This window comes from Oreochromis aureus, linkage group 3 (genome assembly GCF_013358895.1).
Source record: "Oreochromis aureus strain Israel breed Guangdong linkage group 3, ZZ_aureus, whole genome shotgun sequence".
Classification (NCBI taxonomy): Eukaryota; Metazoa; Chordata; class Actinopteri; order Cichliformes; family Cichlidae; genus Oreochromis; species Oreochromis aureus.
This window is the reverse complement of record NC_052944.1, coordinates 62,985,038-63,010,373: the sequence shown is the minus strand read 5'-3', so window position 1 is coordinate 63,010,373 and position 25,336 is coordinate 62,985,038. Positions and strand designations below refer to the sequence as shown.

Below are 25,336 nucleotides of genomic sequence, written 5' to 3'. Positions count from 1 at the left end.
CAGGGCAAAATGTCACTAAACTCTCTTAGTACCTGCCATAGACTCTCTTGCTGCTGTGGAGTCAGCCCCTCACAGTTCTTTGACCAGATGCTCCTCACTGCTGAGAGCCTCTCCTCCTTCCCCGCTTGCTGTTCTGCTGGCGGGTCTGCGGGGGTCTCCGAGGTGGAGGTGGATGCTGCGGCAGATGCTGGGCAGACCGGGGGAGGAATAAGCTGCACCTTCTTCCCATCAGGGAGTATGAGGAAGCCTTTGCCCAAGTCCAGTACACCACCAATGGCTCGCAAAAAAATCCAGCCCAAGGATGCAGGCGTCCTGCACGTCAGCCACCCAGGCAGCATAAGGCACACCGAGGTCCCCACCTTAAACTGGAACACTCCCTCCCTCTAATTGGGGCCAGATCCCGGTCACCGTCTTAAGTCGCACATTAGTCGGTTGCACAGCAGCTCCGGTTGGGGCGACATCGGGTCGGACCAGCGTTGCATTGGACCCGTGTCCAGAAGGGCCGTACAGGAAACCCCGCAATCATCACTGGAACATGGCAAAAGTCGCCAACCTGGGTCCAGCCCACAGCGATGACCGCACTGGGTGGAAATGGCGGTGGTGTGGGGATGTCGTTCTCCCTGGCCCGTGTATTCCCACCTACACGGGCCCGTGGGCGTTTCCCTGAACCACTGCAAGCTTGGGGCACTGCCTGATGAGGTGTCCGACTTGGCCACATCCCCAGCAGCTCTGTGGTCGGCGGCGGGCCAGCCCGAGGGAAGGCGACTGCAGAGAAGCCATCTGAACCAAACTGCACGGGCCCGCTGGCATCTCCATCTGCTCCGCAGGTGCTGACATAGCCCTCACCACATGTGTGTCATCAGCGCCCCCAGAGGATCCTGCAAGCATCTCCCTCTCCAACGCTAGCTCCAGGGCCACACTGAGCGTGGCTGGTCGAGCAAGCTGAGTTTGCATACGGAGCTCTTTAGGGCTCAGGGCCTGCAGGAACTGGTCCCGAGCTAACTCCGCCTGCACTGATGGTGGCATGCTGTCATACGCCCTCCGGCAAAGACACTCGACTTCATGGGCCAAAATGCGAAGGGGCTCTCCTGGCAATCTCGTCTGTTGTGGAACTCCGACCTCAGCAGCACCGGTTGGTTATACTGCCCGAAACGTCTCTGAAGTGCCCCAACCAGAGCATTATAATCCCCCCTTTGCTCCTCGGTCAGCAGCAGCAGGCATGCAGCTGCATCCTCACACAGGCACAAAGCCAATTGGAGAGCTTGATGTTCCTCAGACCAGCCAGCTGCAACAGCTAACAGCTCAAACTGTGCAATAAACACTTCCCATGGCGTCTTGCCGCCGAACTTAGGCGTTTTTATGTTCGCGGCAGCTTGCTGGGCGCCGCCATGTTTGTTTACATCACGTGACGGCGCGCCAAGCGAGGTCGACTCCCCCCCACCGGAATCGCGGCCACGGTGCGAAAATGTCCCGAGCCTAGTCAAACCTGGAGAAAATCCAGCCTCAGCAGACGGCCGCAGCGCCGTTTCCCTCACTCTATGGGCAGGCGAGCGCGGACGAACCTCCCTCTCCTCCGTCTCCCTCTTAATCTTGTCCGGCAACATCCTCCGGTCTCGTGACGGTCAGCGTCGCCAGCAACAGGGTGTCGGGCGTTTCAGGCGGACGTTCTTCACTTCTGACACCAGTGTAACGTTCTCAAGAAGCAGACGTTTTGGTCTCACTTTGTCCGTTTATTCGGTGACAGGCAAACAGGCCGTTAACTCCGGGGAGAGTGCTCTCATACAACACCTCACTTCAGCCCCGCACAGTCACACACAACAACAAAGACCCCCCTCCCCTTCCTGCACACATTAACTCCCTTTTTCCTGCAGCACAACCAAACATGTATCTTAAAGAAATAACAACAGTGTGCAGAGATAACCAACATGTCACTGTAAAATAACATTTAACCATCGTTACAATATGTTCATAACTCTATAAAATATAATGTTGTAACAACTATGTCTATGGCTATTGATGGAATTTTGGAATGTTTGACTATTGAGATCATGAATGAAAAAAAGAGAAATGTTATAATAAGTTGCATATATCGGACACCCAGTTCAAGTATTGACACTTTTAATGAATGGATAGAAAAAATGTTTGCTTCGGTGAACCAAAAATTACTATTCATCTGTGGTGATTTTAATATTGACTTGCTAAACCCAACAAGGTTAAAAGCCATTGATGACTTCACTGACACGATGTACAGCTTATCACTATATCCAACAATAACAAAGCCAAGCAGAATAACATCACATAGCGCCACTATTATTGACAACATTTTTACTAACGTCATGGATTTCCAAATTAATAGTGGCCTGCTTGTCTGTGACATAACTGACCACTTACCAGTTTTTACTTTGTGTGACTGTGATTTAAAAAAAATAGATACTAAGATTACAATAGCAAAGCGAACAATAAATGAAGAAGCAATTCATGCCTTCAATTTCGATTTAGCACAGCAAGATTGGAGTTCGGTGTATGAAGAGTCAGATGTGGACAAGGCTTATGACAATTTCCTAAATGTTTTTACTATGTTGTACAATAAACATTGTCCTGTAAACGAACACAGGACAAAGAAAAAAAAGATAAAAAGTCCTTGGCTCACAAAAGGAATTATCAATGCTTGCAAAAAGAAAAACAATCTGTATAAACAGTTCATCAAAGTAAAAACAAAAGAAGTGGAACAAAGATATAAAGCATATAGAAATAAATTGACTGATATTATAAGAACGAGTAAACAACTTTATTATAGAAGAAGATTATATGAAAATAAAAACAATATTAAAGGAACTTGGGATGTGTTAAATAACTTAATCAAACAAGGATCTTCTGGAAAGTCATATCCTGAATATTTCATTGATGCAAATGGTGAAAATCACAACATGAATAACATTGTTGATGGGTTCAACAAATTTTTTATAAATGTTGGCCCTGAACTAGCAGCGGACATCCCGTGTCAAAAAAATGAAAATATCAGTAATATAAAATCAAATCCCTTTTCACTGTTTCTCTCTGCTACAAATGAGCAAGAAGTAATAAATATCACATTAAAATGTAAAAGTAAGTCTTCAATGGATTATCATGACATAAATATGTCTGTAGTTAAACAGGTTATTCTGAATATTGCTAGTCCCTTAACATATGTCTGTAATTTATCATTTCAGTCCGGTTGTTTTCCAAAAAAAATGAAAATTACAAGTAATACCACTATACAAAAGTAATGACAAACACAGTTTTACCAATTATAGGCCTATTTCTCTACTGCCTCAATTCTCAAAAATTTTAGAAAAACTTTTCAATTCAAGATTAGAAAAATTCCTTGAAAAACATCAAATAATAAATGTTGGTCAGTATGGTTTCAGAACGCAAAGAACCACTTCAATGGCGATAATTGAGGCAGTAGAAGAAATTACTAATGCACTGGATAAAAACAAATATGCAGTTGGTATTTTGTTGATCTCAAAAGGCCTTTGACACAATCAATCACTCAATTTTATTGGATAAATTGGAAAGATATGGTATTCGAGGAAAGCTGGTAACTGGTTAAAAAGTTACCTAACGGGCGGGAACAATATGTTAGCATAGGGCATTACCATTCAGAGAAACTTGGTATTACATGTGGTGTTCCCCAAGGGTCAGTGTTGGGACCAAAACTTTTCAATGTGTACATAAATGATATTTTTGAGGTTTCTCAAGTACTTAAACTCATACTGTTCGCAGATGACACCAACATATTTTTTCAGCAGCGATGATTACACTGATCTTGTAATGACCGTAAACAGGGAGCTAAAATTAATAAAAAATGGATGGATATAAATAAATTATCATTAAATATAAGTAAAACTAAAGCAATGTTTTTGGTAATTTAAAATATAATATAGAATTACCAATCATCATTGAAGGTGTACCAATTGATAATGTGAGTGAAAACAAATTTTTGGGAGTCGTAATTGATAACAAAATTTCATGGAAACCCCACGTCAGACACATAAAAACCAAAATTTCCAGAAGCCTCGCAGTTTTGAACAAAGTGAAACCATACCTTGATAAAGATGCACTTCGTACTCTGTACTGTACCCTGGTTCTTCCATATTTCACATATTGTGTGGAAGTGTGGGAAACACATATAAAAATACAACTAATCCATTAGTTACAGTACAGAAACGAGCACTGCGTATTATTCACAAGGCTGGTTATCTAGATCATACTCACAAACTCTTTCTTCAGGCAAAGTTACTTAAATTCCAGGATCTGGTTAATTACAATACAACCATAATCTTATACAAAGCTTTTAATAAACTTCTACCTGCAAATTTACAAACTATATTTGAAATTCGAGAAAGAGGTTATAATGTGAGAGGCTTCGGAAAATTCAAATTACCCAGAATTCGAACAACCCGTAAAGGTTTTTGTGTGTCTGTATGTGGTGTGAAAATCTGCAACAGTCTGAGTATACAACTGAAACAATGCAAAAATATTCATAGATTTAAATTCCTCTACAAGCAGTTGGTCTGGTCACAGTATACTCAATAATGGTGTTAGTGTGCTCTGTAATGTCTTTTCTCTTACCATTGCTGGTATATATTCAAAAAAAAAAAAAAAAAAAAAAAAAGTGTGCGTGTATGTATGTACATATATGTCCGTGTGTGTAGATATATATGTATGTATGTATATGTATGATGCTTTGCAACGATGGGCGTAGCTGTGGGAAGCTTATTGTTTTTGTTGATGAGTGAGTATAGGGGTGGGATTTAATAAGTTTTCTTCGTCCCACTCCTTTTCAGGTAATTTTTGTTTGTTTTTGTTTTGTTTTTGTTTTGTTTTGTGCACTTTATGTTCAACATATGTATTTTGTTGTGCCTGAAATGAACAAATAAATGAAATAAATGAATGAAAAAAAAAATAACGGGGCTACGTGCAGTGATGCTAGCGTTAGCCACGTTAGCACGTTACCTTCAACAGGTGGTCAGACTGCCTAAACAAACAACGGGCACTCAGTCAGAGGTTGCGCTCTCCGAAAACGGTCTTCATTTGTGAGCCGTAGTCAAGCCAGCCGCCTCTTTTCCGTCGCATTAATTTTTTCCTTATTTCCCGCTCGAAAAGCAGAGTGAAGCTGACCCCCCACCACCCACTTGAAACGTAAAGGCAAATATGCGGAGCTGTTAGTGCCACGTTTGTGCAGATTTGTGCAAGTAAAATTAACGTTTGTGCTGCTACGGTTTTTGAGATATTAAATTTTATTTTATAGGTCATTCAAAGGTCACCATCACCATCTCATATTTAATACCTCGTCTGTAGAAAAGCCTGTGTTTGTGTGAACTACATTACCCAGCAGCCCCTGGGCAGTGATGGGACTTCTGAGCTAGATGGTTCGTTCGTTCCTGGGCTAACGATGTAGGAGAGAGCTGCTGGGAAGGAAAGCAAATAGCCCATCCTGTATTTGTTGGGGATGGTGTGTGTCACATAAACGTGAGTTAATGTTCCATGCTTAAGATGTTTACCCTGCTACTTGTGTGTATTGGTTTTAGTTACTTTTAGCATGAGTGCTAGTTAGCGATAGCGATGGCAGCCCAGTTATTTGATTGTTTGGGCTTGTTACAGCTTTGTTTGTTCCCTCTGCCAATTCATGTGAATTTGTACACTGTAATATCGCGGAATTACGTAGTGGCTGAGTAGGGGGCTGACTGTTTACTAAGTGTATCAGTGTAAATAGGTCATCTCTTGTGTTGGAGTGCCCTCTTGTGGCGCCTTTTGGGTAGTGCCTTAGTAAATGTGGACACTGTCAGAAGCGGTATCAGACTGATTTGTGGGGGAGGAATTTGTTGCCAGTTTCCTTAATCTTTAATCCATATTCATGTTGTAATGTATACCCTGTCCTTAATCACAGAAACCACACCATATCACCCCTCCACATCCTCCTACTTTATGCCATACCTCCCTGTACCATCCATCTGACCGCCAATAAACTCCACCTGTGGTAATCTAATCCCTGGATATCAGCCTCTCCTTCTGACTGAGGATAGTTACTATTGCAGCACCACCCAGCATTAAACTGACATACACCATTCTGTACATTGTCACAGGAAAGTTGCAGCATGACAAGAAAGAATAGGCAAGTAAGCAGGATGAGAAGCAAAAGTTTGCAGAACATCGCTGTTTATAGTTGTTTTTGGTATAATTTTAGGAAAATGTAATCGGGGCACCAACTGGAGAGATTGGTGTTAGAGCCAATCTATAGAGAAATATTTTTGATACTGCTTCAGTTATTACATGTTTGATTTTGTATAATGTGTTGTTAGAGAATATATGCTGCGTGTTTAATTTGTGTCGGGTAAGAAAACATTACAGCGCATGTGTGGTTAGAATGAGCCAGGACGGCAATGGAAATGTGCGCTGTAGCAGCAAATGTTTTTTTGACCATGACATCATTTATTTGTATGTACGAGTCAGAAATAAATCTGGACAGCTCACATTAAGAAGTGGAAGAATTATGTTTTCAAAGTTTGGGACAGAAATTCGCCACTACATTGGTTTTGGAATAATGTTTTCCCCCTTTTTTTTTTACATTCGCCTTGTTTTTTGCTACCAAATGGCAAACAAGCTTTCTTAGAAAAGCATGACTCACAAACGTTATGTCCTGCAGAAGCAGCAAAAAAAGGACCGATGATTGCCCCTACAAATGTAAATCATTTATAAAACTATTAAACCCCATAAAAATATCTTAAATACTTGATTTGTCAAATCTTACTAAAAAATGAATAAGTAAAAGTAGATGACAATTAACTACTTAAGTTCTTTAAGTGTTAAAGGAATTTAATTAAAGATGGATCAAAATGTCACTAAGAAATAAATCTGTAAATAAAAGATGTTTTTAATTTGAAAACATGTCCAGCATCGAGTCGTAACTGTCTCTCATAAAAAACACCAGCGTGATCAATTTCAGCATCCAGTGTGTGCTGTACTTCCTCTGGTTCATCAGAAATCAGTGATCTCCACGTGTAGCTCATCGGATAATCATAACACTTTGAATCTTTGACCATGTTCCATATTGTTTCCTCTCCTTTAGAGCTAAACATCACAGCTGGACAGGACGTCACTCTGACATGTCGAGCTCCAAATAGCAACATCCCGATCACAGTTGTAGAGTGGAGCAGAGCTGACCTGAAGGAAGAATATGTCCTTATGTACCGGGACGGTCACTTATATGCAGATGGTCAGCATCCATCTTTTAAGAACCGTGTGGATCTGCAGGACAGACAGATGAAGGATGGAGACGTGTCTCTGATTCTGAAGGATGTGACGATTAATGATACTGGAACATACGAGTGTCATGTCGTCCAGAGAAAAACAAACCGCAGGAAGAGAACTCATCTGAAGACTCCCCCCATCAGCATCATCTACCTGAGTGTTGATCTTCCAGGTGAGTGAGTAGAGTTGAGTGTGTGTGTGATCAGAGGTGAAGCTGCTTCCTGGTCGTTGATGTTAGTTTCTAAAGATGTTGTTGATGAGACTTTGTAGAAAGCAGCTGGTCTGAGTGATGTGATCAGAGTGCAGTAGATAATGTCTGACAGCAGTTTGAAGAGGAAATGGATTCTGTTCTGTTCTTCACTCATCACCTACCTGACAGCTGACACCTCACACCTGTTTCTCACCTGCAGGTCAGACAGGAGGACACACAGAGGATGGAGGGAAGGAGGATGGAGGGAAGGAGGATGGAGGAGCGAAGAATGGATCTGTTGAATGGATTGTTGGTTTTATAATTCCTGCTGTGTTTCTCGTTGCTGCTGTTGCTGCTTTTTTGATCTACAGAAAACATAAGAAGCAGAATCAGGATTCATACCAGCCTCCTGTTGAAATGCATCATGTCTGAAATATCTCGGAGCTTTTCCAAATGAGCTCTCAGTCTCTTGGTGTAGCACCAATTTCCCAGCATTGTCACTCAGCACAGGAACAAACAGATGATCTGAGGATGTGTTTATCATGAAGATGTGCCCAAAATTTAGTTTTCAGGGTTTTTCTAAGGTTTTTTTTTTAAGTTTTTCTAAGATTTATTTCAGGAGGACTTGGAGGGTTTGTGGGACTGGTAGTGAGTCTATCAGTTTTGGTGTGTTTGTCACTGTCTCCTCAGTAATACCCGATGATAACAGCCACAAAAAGGCCAATACTCCACTTTAAGACCTGTTTCTGTTTGCTCAGTTGTTTAAAATAACAGGACCAAATCCAGATTTAACAGCCTCCAACTGTTCTTCTGCTACTCTTTCTCAGAGTGCTCCACAATCACATCAGTCTGTTCTGAATTTTGTTTTAACGTCTTTCAGACCAGAAAATTGTCACAGCTGAGTGTGGATGCCACTTTAACATGTTGAGCTCAAAAGAACAAAACAAAACAAAGAAAAAAACAGGATGACATTGTTTTAGAGTGGAACAGAGCTGACCTGGAAGATGGATGTGTCCTTGTTTATGGGATGAGCATTTGGATCCAGAAAACCAGCATCCAAGTTTCTTTGATTCAGAGCTAGTGGTGCCATGTGATGCTGTGAAGGCTGAATCTGAGCCTGTGGGTGCTACAAAGCTTCCTTTAATAAGGAATACGATTTTTTTTCTTTGTATGTATTATTGTAGAGTCTACTTTACAATATAACACACCTTGAGGTGACTGTTGTTATGATTTGATGCTGTATAAATAAAAAAATGACACATTGAATGTATAAGAGAACATGGCAGGAAGTCTGAGATCTGAAAACAGTCTGGAGGTGGCCGAGATGATGATCTTGAATGTGAGATCAGCCGAGAAGGTTTCTGATCTTTACATATCCAGTTCAGAACTTTTCACAACTCATATAATAATGGAATATAATCATTATGATAAAGATTTGTATGTTTTAAATAAATATTATGGCTACACTATGACCACAAATTAGATTTAAAAGTGCAAAATAAAAGCTTAAAGAAGTTACTAAATTCCTTAATTAGCTGTGAGACCCTGCTAACTGTGCTACTATGGCCCCATTTTAATGCACTGTCTGAACTGATTTACTCTACGTCTGTCTCCTCCACCTCTCTACCTGCTAAAAGCTCCACTACGCTCACCTGCTGTTCTCCACCTGCTGTCTGTTCTCATCGTAAAATCAAGCTCTGCAGAAAAGTGCACAGAATAAATTTCAGATCAGCTCTTTAATGTTCATAAGAGTCACTGTGTTTTGATGATTTCTGTTTTCTGTGGATAAATAAAGCAACATAGACAATAACAAGAAACATCTGCAACAATAACTGTAACTAAAAATTATGTTTCCTTGTCTCTTCTATCCTTGCCTCCTCTGTCCTTCAGGGTTCGTACGCTTTTTTCAGGGTCAAATTCAAGCACTTTTTAAGCACACTGTAAAATCTAATTAGTTCCCAGAACTCAAAAAAATTATGGAAACTCGTTGCCTCAAAAAAATTGAGTAAAGCTTAGCTAAAAATGACTAAGTTAGGACAACTTATTTATTTTGAGTACTCTGTACAAGCTCATTTGTTCCCAGAACTCAAAAAAATTGGATCAAGTTTACGTAAGATGACCAAGTTAGGGCAACTTACTCATTTTGAGTACACTGTACAGCCTTGTTAGTTCCCAGAACTCAAAAAAAATATGTAAACTCGTTGGCTCAAAAAAACTAAGTAAAGCTTACTTAAAATGACTGTTAGGACAACTTATACATTGCAAGTCTGCAGTATTAACAATAACTTGATATTTCTGACTGTACAATACTAATTGTTTACCTACTGACAAACATGTTAAGTTCAACTAAATGAAAAAACAATTTGTGGTAACCTGAATATGATTAAAAATAATTAACAACAATTTTTGTAATGATGTTAAAATAAGTCCAACTTTTATTTTCAAACACAACAAAGTACAACAGCCAACATACTGGACACTGTTCTGCTGAACAACAAACAATTATATTGCCATCACTGTTATAATCTTACAATGAAACAAAGTCTCAGATGTAATTATTCTGAAAATAAGTTTAGGTCTACCACAGTTTGTTTTGTACTTACATTACTTATATAATCAGAATAAAATATTTATTGTTCTGTCACAAGTGCAGTCTCTAATTTAAACAACACATTTGTTTTCCATTCCAACACATGAGCTGGAATGTTGTAATATTTTAAGGATGGCTTGTTTCCAGTCCAGGCATTACTGCCTGAATGACTATCATGGATCGAGGTGATCCAAAAGTTAGTGCAGAAGAAAGTCTTTAACTTCCCTTAAGTACAGTGGCAGTGGATGTGGGTTGGAGATGCAATGAGCTTGAACCTGCAGGCGACCATCTTCACTGACCACACCATCTGTGACGGAGGACTCATCTCTCCTGGTGTCCTGCAAGCAAACAATCATATTTTTTGGAACATGAACTTAATTGCTTTCTTAAAACATTTTTTTCTGCATTTGGTATAAAACAGACTCCAATTTAGACGATCTCAGGCTCCCTCCCCACTGGAGAGGTGACATTCAATGTCCCAAATTGTCAGTCTGGATAGCCGTGACCACCACCCAACACACAATGTCATGAAAGCATCATTTTAAAAAAGGGCTATGCAAACATGGCCAATAACTCTCATTCTAATGATGTGCAAAATGATTTTGGGCACAAAACAGATTTTGCTGTTAGAAAACTTGCAGACTTCACTATATACAGTGTAGACCCTCTAAACTAAGTTTGGGGGATGTGATCTTTCAAGAGATGCAGACCAAACTGTTGTTGTTTGTTTACTTACACAGCATGTCTTGTAGAATTAACTGTGGTCACCAGCAACAGCATAGTGCAGTCATATCTCAAGTCTAATAACAGAAGACAGGAAAAGATCAGTGAAGAAACAACTTCCCCAAACCAAAGCACAAATAAAACAATAAGTAAAACAGGCTGATCTAAAGTATGATTAAAGTTCAGCCTGATTAATATAAATGTCACTGACAGTTGCTAATATATTGGAAAACCAAAATACTTACTGATGTCTTTCTGTCCAACAACAGGAGTGCTGGTCCCGAGCCTCAAAGACAGTAAGAAGCAAGCAGAGGGAGAAAAAACAGAACATTTTTCAGAAACTGATTTGATCCTTAATGGCTGTGCAATCATTGTAACATAGAGTTTGCTTATGTTGTTAAATAAAGGCTAGATTTGACATTAATAGATGCCACAGATGTTCTAAAGCTGCCACAAAGCATGAAAAAAAAAAGACGTCTCCGAAAACGTCAGAGCATTTTTGCAAATATGTGATGTCTTGATAAATCGAGCAGATATTTGAAATTTACACAGCTACATTCTCGCCTGAAAATACCCGGTCGAGTCCGTCGACCGGGTTAATCAGAAAGCCTTAAGTTAGCTAGTTATGTATCGGGCTAATGTTTAAAGCTTTCACTTGAGTAAATGAAATTCAAGCACTTTCCAGGATTTCAAGCACCCGTACGAACCCTGGTCCTTGTTATTATCTTCAGTGCATCAGAAGACAAAGCTCCGGTTAGCTCTGAGCTCACAATCCTCCACTGTGAAGCGAGTGAAATTCAAGGTTACATGACTGAAACTGTCATGTGGACCAAAGTTAATTATATGTCATGTATAACAGGCAGTTTCAAGTTTACACTGAGACGTGTCTGTCCTGCTGCTCCTGTTTTCATATCAGTGAAATAATTATGCTACAGGAAACTCTGGTTTGTCTGTCGTCACTGAAAAAAAATGCAAAGAGCTTTGCTTCAGAGTGCCTGTTTTATAGTTTCAGTGTTAGAAAGATCACCAAAGCAGCCTTTCAATATCCATTTTTACATTTAGGATGTACCTGTGAAGTTTACTATAGATAACTAAAACAAAACACTCAAATTAGGTGTGAAAAACATAACTTGAAATTGAGCACAAACAATCTACTGAGAACAATTAAGAACAATAAAAGTCCCACTTCAGTGATCACCAGTGTTGGGACTAACGCGTTATTAAGTAACGCGTTACAGTAACTACGTTATTATTGTGGTAACGAGCACGGTAACTAGTTATTATGCCAAAACCAGGAGCGCGTTACTCGTTACTGGGATTTAGATAGGCTCGTTACTCGTTACTTCGTGTGGTGGATATCGCGGAGCTTCCACAGATTCAATAACATTAGCAAGTGGTGGAAGCCAGCAGTTGGATGAGGGAAAGGGAGGCAAGAGGAGAGACCCGAAGCGGCCGCCGGTCCGAGTGTCAGGTGAACTGAACTTCAGGTAAGAAGTTATGACCTGCAGTCTGAGTCAGATATAAACCAGGTTTAGGTGGAGTTTATTTTCGGAATGATGACATTTTCGTACTGCGTGCTAGCTAGCATGACGGAGTTTCTATACAGCTGTGTGGGTGCTATGTTACTGATGTTGAACTTTATTTTGTTCATACGGTTAATTATTAGAGTTGCCAACCATCCTGTAAAAAACAGAATCGTCTCGTATTCAGAGAAAATATTACGCGTTTCGTACTGAGGTGAAAAGGAACACAGTTTGTCCCGGACTTCAGCTACAATGAAAAAGACACAAAGCTGAAGCTGCACAGCTGCCTCTTCTTCTCTCATTCTCTCCTCTCCTGTTTCTACTTCAATCACGAAACTGATCAATGATCAGCTGATCGGCTTTTCTCTCGTTTATTTATCGCCCACTTTGCGCCAGAAAGAGGAAACCAGCGGATGTCGCGTTAAACAACAGCAGCAGGTTTAAGCTTGATCAGCTGTTGTTAGAATTTATTTAATATTAATTTCTAGTATCAGCTGATGTTTGCTGGAGCCACAGCTGTAAAGCTGCTGGTCATGATATTGGTTTGGTTATCTGGTGAGAGGGAAACATGCAGATGAAACCAGGAGATGTCCTTACTGAATCATCAGAGCTGAACAGGTGATGGAGAAACAGGTTTACCTTTTAGGTGACATGAATGAGTTGAAGGGAAGTTATGAACTGTTTCTGAGAGACAAATAACACCAGCATCCTTTTCTAAGTAGCTGACAGCTGGTAACTGTGCAGGGGCGGGTCTAGCAAAGTGTTGCCAGGGGGACAGGTAGGGCATTAACAGGGAAAGGGGGGCACAAGGAAATACTTTTCTTTATTATTCTCATTTAAAATGTCTCGCTTTTAAAAAAAATAGTTATCTGAGTCTTACAACAAACAATTGATAGATTGATACATATATGCCATCAGAACAGTGTACATCACTGTCACAACAGTGTTTATTTTCATTCAAAGGCTTTATGATTTTTCCTATAATGGTGGGCTGGTCTCTAGTCAAAATGCCCGGGACGATTTTTTTGTCCCAGTCCAGCTCTGTATGCAGCTCATCTGCAGTCTGGTGTTACCTACATCTTCCTATTCAGAAGGCAGAATTTCCAAGTTCTGAGTACAATCAAAAGCACCACGACTGCAGTTTTTGTGTTGGATGTAAAAAGCAGGCTAGAATCATGGCGGCGGTCAACGACGGTCCAGGCGTGGGATTTCTCTCGTGGAAATGTGCACATTATTTTTTCCTTTCTAGGTGGCACAGTGCACTTGTGGCAAGTAAGCAAGCTAGAAGACTGGGAACCTTGCTGGGTATCCAGTTATGGAAGCAACACATTAACAAGAGAATTCTGAGTAAAACCAAAGTTACTTTCCCTAGTAACTAGTTACTTTGAAAGTAACGAGTAACTTGAAGTAACTGAGTTACTTTTTTAGAGAAGTAACTAGTAATGTAACTAAGTTACTAATTTAAAGTAACTTACCCAACACTGGTGATCACAGTCCAGCCTTTGGTTTAAAATCTATTCTAATATAATATAATATGGTAATGCTATAGACATCATAATAAAGGTAATGTTTAATGTTTATGGATGGTGGCATCCTCTTCTAGATTTGTAGACTTTTAACAGTGAAACAGGCACACGTTCAGTCCCCACTAATAAAATAAGCAGATAAGTAAACCTGGTTCAGACTGTGGTTGCCTTTCTTGTCCTACAAGCACAGACTGAGCTTTAGGAGCTCATCTATGTCACACAGGAAAAAAGGTTTACAGTCAAAATCTTTATTTATTGTTGAAAACTCTACAAACAACAGACAAGAAGCCTGATTTAAAAGCTTTTATCAGATATGGAGAGATACACAGACTGTCCTCACTGATTTCTCTGTGAATGATTGTTTCCATTTGTGTGTTTGTTCTTCAACACTTGTTCAGCTTAATTACAGCAAGAAGACAAAAATCAAGTTTAGACTAAACACATGTTAATGTATCCGCGGCTAAAACTGATCTTAAAATATGTGAGAACTCAGGGCTGTGTGTCGGACAGGGAACGGTTCTGGCTCCGTTCCTCTTCACCATCTACACTGCAGACTGTACCTGCTGCGGAGACTCAGGTCGTTTGGACTGGAGGGCCCACTCCTGAAGACCTTCTATGACTCTGTGGTGGCCTCAGCCATCTTTTATGGTGTGGTCTGCTGGGGACAGGAAGAGACTGAACAGACTGATCCGCAGGGCCAGCTCTGTTCTAGGATGCCCTCTGGACCCAGTGGAGGTGGTGAGTGACAGGAGAATGGTGGCTAAGCTGTCATCACTGTTGGACAACATCTCCCACCCCATGCAGGAGACTCTGACAGCACTGAGCAGCTCCTTCAGTGGGAGACTGCGGCACCCACGGTGTGGGACGGAGAGATTTCGCAGGTCTTTCCTCCCCACTGCTGTCAGACTCCACAACAAAGACTCCAACTGATCAAACACACACATCCACACATGTGCACTAACACTAAGTGCAATAATCTTTTCTGGCATCGTTGTATCATATTCAACTGTATATAGCATTTGTATTCTATTTTATTCAGTTGTATATAGTATTTTAGTTTATTCTATTCTGTTGTGTACAGTATCTTATTGATATCTTATTCCAGTGTTTTTCTCCAATTTTTCTATGCAACTTTGCACTGTCCACTGCTGTAATAAAACAAATTTCCCACACATGGGACTAATAAAGGTTATCTATCTTATCTTATCTTAAAAATTAAAAACATTCAAAACTTCTGACTGCGTCAGTTTATCAAATCAAATGTCACAAATACAAATGTAGATCACAGTTTACTATAAGACGCCTGGTTCCATTATCCACTGAGGGACGTTTATTTGGCTCCTGATAGTACAGAGAATAATGAACGTTAGCTCAACATTTATTACAAAAACAACAACAAACCTTATTTATATAGCACATTTAAAAACAGTGGTATGCCAAAGTGCTGAACATACAAGAGGACTTCAGTTTAACCTGTGAGATGACACAGTAACAGAATCTGACAAAAGTCTCATGTTCATTTTGTCAGAGCAAATTTCAGAGACACATGACTGAAACTGATGTCCTGTATAAGAGCCACTTATGTAGCTACCAGCTCTCGAGGTACTCACATAAAAAGGGTAGGGTGGATGATCCCCCTCCTTCCACCTCAAACTGACTGCAGAACACACCCACCTGTTCTTATCAGGAGAACAGGAAAAACAGCTTCATGTCTCAGCTCTGAAACCTCAAAGACTTTACATAAAGATCTCCAGCCGACGGGAAGATTTATGGCTGGGTGTGAAGAAAAAGAAAAGAGGCTCATAATAATATTATGTGTAGGTGGAGAACACGACACGTGGTCGCCTGTTTGCCTTTGGCCTTTTATTCATTTAGTGACCACAACCAAACGTTGCTACAGATAAAAGGGAAATTGTTTTCTTTAGAGCAGTAGATCTGTTGTAGGCTGCGTGGAAACCATCGGCCAGTCTACAGTTCCGTTTTTAAGCTTCCGCGCTGATCTAATCGGGACACCGACAAACGGTGTAAACTTACCTCTCCATTAATCTCCCGCCGTCGTCCGTGAAGGGACCCAGTTGGTCCACGCGCTCGCTTTGGTCGATTAAAATGCCTTCAGTAAATCCGAAATACAACGAAGAACTAAAGCTAGCTTTGTAGGACTGCGCAGGGAACAGCGAGGACAGCTGAGTGTTCAGGGTTTGTTTTTTCCTGTTGCTGCTCGGTGCAGTGAGATCGGAGAGGAAAGGAAATGACCCCGTGAACGAGAAAACGCTAACTTCCTGTTTCAAGACCGGATGTAGAGTTGTACATTTCCGGTAGCTTTATTTTGCGGTCAATCGCTGCTGCAAAGATAGACACCAAAACCATGTCCAAAATACGAAAGCGGAAAGATCGCGTTAAGCTACAAAGAGCAGAAGGTGGGAACACTCACCACTGCTGTGTCCCGCTGTGCACTGCTGGGGGCAGGTTTAACAAGATGTTAAGTTTCCACTGCTTTCCCAAGGATCCTGAATTGCGCACACAATGGCTGATGGAAATCAGAAGGCACGGCTTCACAGTTACGACCAGCTCTAGAGTGTGTAGTCGGCATTTTGAGACTGGAGACATCTTCGTGTCTTCCTCTGGGAAGCGTTGTCTTCAGCCGAAAGTTGTTCCGTCGTTATTCCACTGGAATAATTTTTCGAGAAAGACAGAGCGACCTGGAGTTTTGGAGCACCGCGTTAAATATGAAACCATATCAGGGGAGCTCGACGAAAACACCAAATGCATATTCTCTTATAATCCTGGCCACTGCTTTCCCTCCTCTCTGTACTGCTTTCTTAACCTGGATTAATCTTGTGTTTCTTTGCTTTCTGCACAGCTTTTATGACCAATTTCCAATGATCTCATTCACAGATTTAATTAATTGCATTAATGCAAAAAAAATGCAGTGCCCCCTACTGTCACACAATGTGTAATTTAATATCTCAGAGGAGTTTAATTTAATGTTCTCTCTATGAAGGTATCTACACAGGATGCAGGTCAGATGTACAGTAGCTTCTATGAAGTGAGAACAACTGAAAACCCCACAAAGTTTAAAGTTGCAAGAACAGCTAATAAAGCAAAATTGGACAGTAGTATGAGATCTGTTCTACTGTGGTCCAGATGCATGAAAATGTATTAAATGAACCTTTATTTAAACATTTCACAAATCCCATATGTGGTTTTAATTGTTCTGCTCTTAGTGTAGAATAATCGAGTTCAAGTCAGTGAACATCATCTACAGATATATAAATGGTAAATGCCCAAGACATCTCGAGATATGTAAATCGCCGCATGATTCATCCATTTGGTTAACTTGTTTTGGAAAACCCGACCATAATATCACGAATATCACTCAGGAAACGAAGTGCTCTACAGGAGTTTCCCCACCGGAAGTAGCAAATGCTAAGGCGCACAGTCTATTAGAACCATCAAAGGTTAAAGGTTAAAAAAGTGAGGTTAATATTACAGATTTGTTGAAATTAACAAATTTGTAAATTAACATGACTTAAAACATTCAACTTGTTAAGAAAACAAGGTGAAGTATCTGAAACTTTTGTCATTGTTATTTTTCTTGTTATGTGAGACACCTTTGAATGTCCAGTCATTGATGACTTTCTACAAAAATCAACAAAAAAGAATGAAAGATTAATGTGAAATGGGATTTTGTTTTCTCTCTTTTCAGGGACCCAGCAGCCGAGGATGCACAGGTACGGGTGTAATTTATAAAATGTGGCTTTTGCAATACCCCCAAAATGACAAAAATAATGTTAATATACACAATCACAGAAATATGCTATGTTAAGAAATAAGTGGACCCCTAAAAGAGGTCAGCTAAACAGAACTCCTTCAAAACAATGCTTAGCAAAATCCTATCATAACTCAACAAACTCCCCAAATGAGAGACAGCTGAGCCTATAGAGACACTGAGAAAACCATTTTAAATACTAAACGGAAAACCACAGGGACAACAACTAAGCGTAATACAAATAATAATAATCCCAATTTCCCCCATGTGGTCACAACACATGGTTAATTTCACTTGGCTGGCCTCCGTGTGTACTGTGTTGCATAAATCAAAATAAAGAGAAACCTGAAGTGAAATCAGGTATAAATAAAATGTGGTAGTCTGAGTGTCAGGAGGAAAGCGCTGATCAGGAGCAGGATTTCTTTGGTAATATTCACATTTACAGTTTTTCCTTTTTTTTTTCTTAAAAGGAACCCCGACTATTATGTCAAGTTACTCTAAATATGTTACAAATTATCTCCACTACATAAACATGGTTGAAAATAACTAAAATGTTTTCATTATTCATTAAATCTTTGTTGTTTAAAACTATTTTGAAGCCTTGGGAGCGGCCATGTTTTTGTGCACGCAATGCATTCTGGGACGATGATGTATATTGGTTGTGGGCAGGCGCTTTCGTTCAGCTAGCCTGTTGTTGCAGGAGAGGAGCTACTATGCCGCATTGTGCAGCTTTCGGTTGTAATTTCCAGTCGAAGGGCAACAAAGGAACAGATGTAAGTCTGCACAGCTTTCCTCATGAGAAAGCAAGAAGAAAGCAATGGGAAGATGCCTGCGGTCGAGTACAACTCCCCAAAGACTCGCGGCTGTGCTCTCGCCATTTTAGCCCTGATGCGTTTGAGGCATTTAGTCGACCACGGTTGATAAAAGAGCTCACAGGTGCTTCTGGTTATAAGCGAAGACTAAAACCAAATGCAGTCCCGACAGTTTTTCGCTATGAGGAGACCACGGGTCCAGGAAAAGCGAGTGAAAACCGCGCTAAGAAACGCATAAGACCAGAGATGCTAAACAGTTTCCGGGATGGTGGTAAACAACAACAACCCGCTTCTACAGTAGCCAACATGTGCGTGGATGATGGTGACCAATCAGACACTCTGTCAGTTATGGAGGAGACAAGCAATGAAGCAGCTGAAGCTACTAAAGTATCCGTAAGTGTTCAGTGTTCTTCAAGTGAAACTGATGCATCAACCGATGAGATAAGTCCGATGTAGCAGTACAATTTTTTCCTTTATTGTCAAAAAAATAACAATATAGCGCTTATTTTACATGTCAACAAAAAGTTGTATACATGTATAAGTGGTTAAGAACAAAGCAGTCGTCGAACAAAGAACATTTAAAGAATATTATAGGTCAGAAATACCATAAAGCAGCATAAAAGTACAGCAAGGTGACCTATCATATAAAAGTAAAAACAAAAGTACGCACATACAATCTAGCTCAATTGAAAAGCTGCATCAAAAATTCAAGTAATGTGTGAGCTTTAAGTTACACTTGTCTAATGAAGTCTTACACGCAGGACTTCATTTTTAAAGCCAACAAAAATCAGAGTAATTTTCAAGAAGCGACATTTGTGAATGGAAAATTTTGCAACTATAAATAAGTTATATTTTTTATTTTCTGTTTGTAGGCCAAATCTAATTACTTGAAAGGTTAGAGAAGGGCAGTCAATGTTTTTAGAGGTTAACCAGTACTGAAAATCATCCCAAAAAGATCTGGAACTTTCACATGAATAAAAAAGATGCTGTAGTTTCAATATCATTATTGCAGAAAGTGCATGCGTTCGTATCTATATTTAATTTCCTGTGAAGATAGTCATTGGACAGATATATGGCATTTACAATTTTAAAGTGATTTTCTTTCACTTTAGGTGAACTTGAAAAAGAAAGATATTTAGTCAAAAACTTTGAATAATAATCTCTAAACATATATTTTATTTTTAGTTGTGAAGGGAAAAATTGTTTGGTGAAAATTGTCATTAAAAATTTATTTCTGCATGCCTTTCCTTTAAATTGGCGTTTAAGAATAATAATACTGTGATCTGTCAACAGGGCTGCTGAGATAGAAACATGTGAAACAGATCTATATAGTAAAGTCGAGCCCAACCACAGATCTAGTCTGGACATATTATTACCATTTGGTTGAATCCAAGAGAATTGAGTAACTCCAGGGTTTTTCTCTCTCCATATATCACTTAAATTGTTTGAATCATTGAACTCTGTCAGAATTGGATTCCACTGATTAATACTGTATCTGGGAGGATCTCTATCCTGCCATTCGTTAGGAACAAGATTAAAGTCGACGCCTAGTAATGCATGGTCTGTGTGGTATAAAACAGCGGTCCCCAACCCCCGGGCCTCGGACCGGTACCGGTCCGTGAGTCGTTTGGTACCGGGCCGCGAGAGTTGAGGCTCAGGTGTGAAATGTATGGTTTTCAGGGTTTTTATCGGTTTTCAGCGTTATTTTGTTATCGTTTTTATCGTTAACTCGGTTTTCCTGGGTCTTTTCACGTGTGTTATGAATAAATCTTCTTTTTTTCGGTACCGGCACTAGTTTTATTTGTTGTATTTATCCGCGACACCTTATTGCCGGTCCGTGAAAATATTGTCGGGCATAAACCGGTCCGTGGCGCAAAAAAGGTTGGGGACCGCTGGTATAAAAGTTTATACTCGGAAAGGACATCTGTTATTTTTTCCAGCATGAGCTTATTTAGAGTATTAGAGGAAAACCCATAAACATTTACTAGAATCACAAAAGAACCATCAATATTCAATACAACTACCAACCAGTGTCCTGAATCAGCCTGAAAAGTTACGACCTTCCCTGGACATTGGTAGAAACGGAGAGCTACTCCAGCAGAGTGGTTGGATCAGTGGCCAAAGAGGATTTTTTTCACCCCATCGATTTGACCAGAAGGTGGCATCAGCGTCACTTGAATGAGTTTCTTCTCATTCAAGTGACGCTTGAATGAGATAATAAGGTGCAATTCGCTTTTAGCCCTTTGATAAACATAAGCATTGCTTTTCTTTTAACGTTATCCCTGAGACCTTTAACATTCAACGACACAATGGATAAACATGTGCGTAGCATTAAAAATAAATAAAAATAGATTGCAAATATCAAACTTGAATAGAAAAAGAGAAAAAGTTAGTTTACTTTCCTGTTTAGAGAAAGGTGAAAGAACAGCGGTGCTGGCATCTATGCCATTCAAAACTGTCAAACGTCCCTCTTTATGCAGAGTTCAAAGAACAAACAAGAGTGAACACTTTTCAACCATCTGTCAGAACGTGACGGCCGTTAATATAACCGACAGCTCCTCTGTAGTAAGCCTTCTTCCCCGCATTTCTGGCTTGTAAAATTTTCACCCAGACCTTCTCCCTCTCCACACGATCCTCCTTCGTCAGGTCCTCGGCAAAATGGAATTTTGCACTCTCACAAAGCCGAACATTTTTGGACTTCTTCCATATTCCGTCTCGGTGTAGGCGCTTTGTGAACTGAATTATAACTTGGCGATTTCTGCCCTCTTCCCTTCTTCCAATGCGATGCACAGTGTCCATATTATCTGACCATTCTGGGGCGACCTTGGCGAGAATTTTGATCACCTCTTTTCTGATATCTTTGCCCATGTTGTCTTTCATTCCTTTGATCCTTAGATTCCACCTTCGTGAATACCGGTCTTGCTCTCTTGTGCTGTTCTCGCCGGCTCTAGTAATCCTCGACCTCCCGGTCTGCTATGGAGCTGGCGGGTCACAGACGTCTCCGAAAACGTCGGAGCACTTTTGGAAATATATGATGTCTTGATAAATCGAGCAGATATTTGAAGTTTACACAGCTACATTCTCGCTTGAAAATAACCTAAAAGTTTATTTTGTGACCCAGAAAGAGTAATATTTAAACGTTTTTAGCCGCGCTCGGCCGCCATTGCTGCGTTTGAGTTCTGGACGAAATGCATTCTGGGATATTTAGCTGTACCAAGTCCACACAAGTCACCACTGATGCATGCTCGATAAAACAGGCGGAGCGAGAACACATCCGGGACTTTTTCGTGTTCTCCTTGATGCGTACTTTGAATTGGAACAGTACTTGGTCTCCGACTGATGACGTATCACAAGTACACGAGAACGCAAGTACGCATTTTGAGACAGGCCCACTGTGGAGCGCCACATTGGGCGGAATCACGTGACTCCATATTTGAACACAGTTATGTTGCATGAGCCAGGAGGTCGAGGCTCACTAACTGTGATTAATATTTACAGTAAGTTTTATATAGTTAAGCACAATCGCTACATTTATGAAAACACAAGCGTAATCTCTCTATTAATAAAAATAGTACACATGTATGGTCTGAATAAAAACAAACAGGTGAGATGTTAGAACAGGATTTCCATGCATTAGCATGCTGTTTTTGCTCCCAGTGAAAATGATTCCTCTTGAGTTTTTAGTGTATTTAATTCAGAGTCAGCTGTTTAAATAAAAACAGAACATTTTACATCAGGGGATATGACGGGTGGAATTCAAAATACAATCACAGCTCTCTAAGTGAGATTTCAGTGTTAAATAAAACTGTCCAGTCATGAAGCTGAACTTTAATCTCAGCCAAACTGACTCAGGAACAAATAAAACACTAAATTAAACACAACATTAAAATTTAGAAGTTACCTAAGAGACTTAAATATCATGTTTAACCTGAGTAGCGAAAGACCGCGGGCGGTTTAAAAATGATATGCTGGGATTTCGCTCGTCTCGCCAGCTGTAGTGATCCTTGACCTCCCGGTCAGCTAGTGCTGGTGGGTAACAGATGTCTCAGAAAACAGAGTACTTTTGCAAATGTGTGATGTCTTGATAAATCAAGCACCTATTTGAAGTTCATATAGCTACATTCTTGCCTGAAAATATCTCTTAACAGCAGAGTGTTACAAGAGATCATGACTACTGCTCAGTCCCTGAGCCATCAGCAGCAGCTGCAGAAGACCTGTCCAAAGATGTGGAGAGTCTGAGGAAGGAAATACAGGAGTTACGTGTCCAGCGAAAGTTTGGGTTACAGCGGTTTGCTGGCTCTGACACTGACATCCAATTCTATACCAGGTACATCGAAGTTAAAGTTCAAGTGTTTCCAGTCTTCATGTAAACAACATAGATATTTACTTTTTATCTGCTGATTGTATGTTTCATGTAGATGCACCAAATAGCCTCTTGATCAGACTATCTTAATGTTAGGTAGCATACCGTTATCATATTTGTCACAGTTTACATTATTTTTCTTTCAATGTGTGATGTTAATTAATGATTGACACGATGTTTGTCTCTCTTGTGAATAGATTTCCAAGCTATAATCATTTGATGGCATTCTGGGTTTTGATTGAGCCTTGCATCTATAAAATGATCCGGGCTTCAAGAGCCAAGTCAGCTGCCAACACGGACGAAGAAGTGTTGACACCTGCACGCACACAAACGGTAGGCTATGGCTTTGTTGGTAGTTGGAACTAGAGGTGTGATGTCATTGTGTTTATGTAGATCCTAAAGGACTCAGCATCCTTTGCATACTTACACCTGTGTACTACAGCACCTCATTGTTTTCCCCAAGGTACTGTTGTGTTCATGACATGGGAGAAAAAAAAATAAAGATGAACTTTTGCAAGATCTGGCAAATGTTTCGGCCGCATCCTTCGGAGGGCCGCCTACTCGAATCCGACCGGGAGGTCGCGGCACGATGTGCCTGGAGTGCGGTGTTCCCCCTGGCTGTAGTGGGCCTCGACCTGCCGTTAGCTTTCAGCTGGTGGGTAACAGACATCTTTGAAAACAAAAAAATGACCACTTTTGCAAATATGTGATGTCTTGATAAACTGAGCAGATATTTGAAGTTTACACAGCTACATTCACGTCTGAAAATATCTTAAAAGTTTATTTTGTGACCCAGAAAGAGTAATATTAAAACTAAGTAGCTGCTGCCATTGTTGGAAACGGATTGGCTGGTATGAGTTCTCGGATAGGTTGGGTCACGAAGGATACGCCAACTTGGCCTTCAAATGCTACCTACTTTTGCGAGATCCCGAGTTACTTTTGCGAGATATTGCAAAAGTTAATCTTAATTTTTTTTTTTTTTTCCCATGTTCCTTGTGGGGCTCCATGGTACTGTTGTGTGTGTTCAGAAGGAATTTCAGAAGAACGTTCTGTCATTTAAAAAGATTTAATTTGTGTTAGCAATTGAAATTAGAAGTTTACATAGTGCTGTGGACCTCTGTGTAAGATCAAGCATGTGGTTCACAAAAAGGATAACCCTCAACAACTTTATATAGTGAGACAATAACAAAGATTATCATGGCTATCGTGCTGTCACACGGAGGTGGCAGTCCTGTCTCCCTGCGAATCTTCCTTGTACATTTGTGACCTCCTCTGGTATCTGCTCTCTCCTCTGTAAGAGAGAAAAGAAAAACACCTCCCCGCCTAGTCTTGATTATTTCTTGATTATTTAATTCTGTCCCACTGCTACTTGCAGACATATTATTTGGCCTTCTGAACCAGAGAATATCCCTATAATCATTATCATGTGTGTGTGAGCGTGTTGCAAACAACCCTCTGCACTCTACATCATTCCTACAATAATCAGTCCGGACAGTCACGTTGAACTTAGCTTTTGACCTTCAAGAGACGGAGTGCCAACTCATATGAGGACGTTTGCAGTGTGTATATAAAGATAATAAAAACAACTATTTTGTAGAAAAATTTAAAATACGATATGAGTACGATATGATATGCATCCATATGGATCCATTACAACAACCAATTACATTAGAACAAAATGCTACGTTGTCAATGTACACAGTGTCTTATTCTTATTATATTATTATTCTTATCCTATCCCATTGTTTTTCTGAATTTTTGCCACTTTCTGCTGTAACTCAACAAATTTCCCACATGTGGGATTAATAAGGGTCTATCCTGTCTTATCTTACAAAACATTTAGCCAAGAAAAGGATGATCTTACTAGTTCATAGCTTTAGGAGTAACATTTTCCCTTTTGTTTTAACCTTTCAGAGGCAGCTGCTCCAGCCAGTCGACGAGTTCTTTCTTTCCTGGTTTTCCTGTCTGTTGGTCTGAAGGAGAGGACCTGGCTCATCGATTCAACATACACCAGTCCACAGTGAGCCGCATCATTGCAACATGGACAAGTTTTCTTGCCACTGCACTGGGGTCTCAGTGCATCTGGCTTACACGTGCAGAAGTGCAAGCTTACCTCCCTGAGGAATTCAAAGATTTCTCAGACACCCAGGTGATCCTTGACTGTACAGAGCTGAGGTGTCAGACACCATCCTCACCACTTCTCCAGAGTGAAACGTACTCTTCGTATAAATCCCACTGCACGATGAAAGCTCTGGTTGGCATAGCTCCACATGGTCCAGTCACATTCATCTCTGATCTGTACGCAGGTTCTGTTAGTGACAAGGAACTATTCAAACAATCAGGCATTGCTGAGAAGTTGACTGAAGACATGGCAGTGATGGTAGATAAGGGCTTCCTGATCACAGATTGTTGTAAATGCAAAGTGTACCGCCCACCTTTTCTATCCAACCAGAAGAAGAACCAGGTTAAGGAGACACAGGCCACAGTCAGACTCAGGCTACATGTGGAGCGAGTCATTAGGAGGATCAAACAGAACAAACTTTTTGA

The 25,336-nt window shown here is 40.4% G+C and overlaps 1 protein-coding gene across 1 annotated transcript; it reads left to right on the top strand.

Annotated features, from left to right (window-relative positions):
* Window positions 1–18,256: 18,256 nt before the first annotated feature.
* Window positions 18,257–24,766, top strand: LOC120434077. Its single transcript, XM_039601545.1, has 4 exons — window positions 18,257–18,819; window positions 22,575–22,753; window positions 22,987–23,122; window positions 24,704–24,766. Exons 1-4 carry the CDS (start codon window positions 18,328–18,330, stop codon window positions 24,764–24,766), a joined length of 870 nt encoding a protein of 289 aa, XP_039457479.1. The 5' UTR covers window positions 18,257–18,327.
* Window positions 24,767–25,336: the final 570 nt, after the last annotated feature.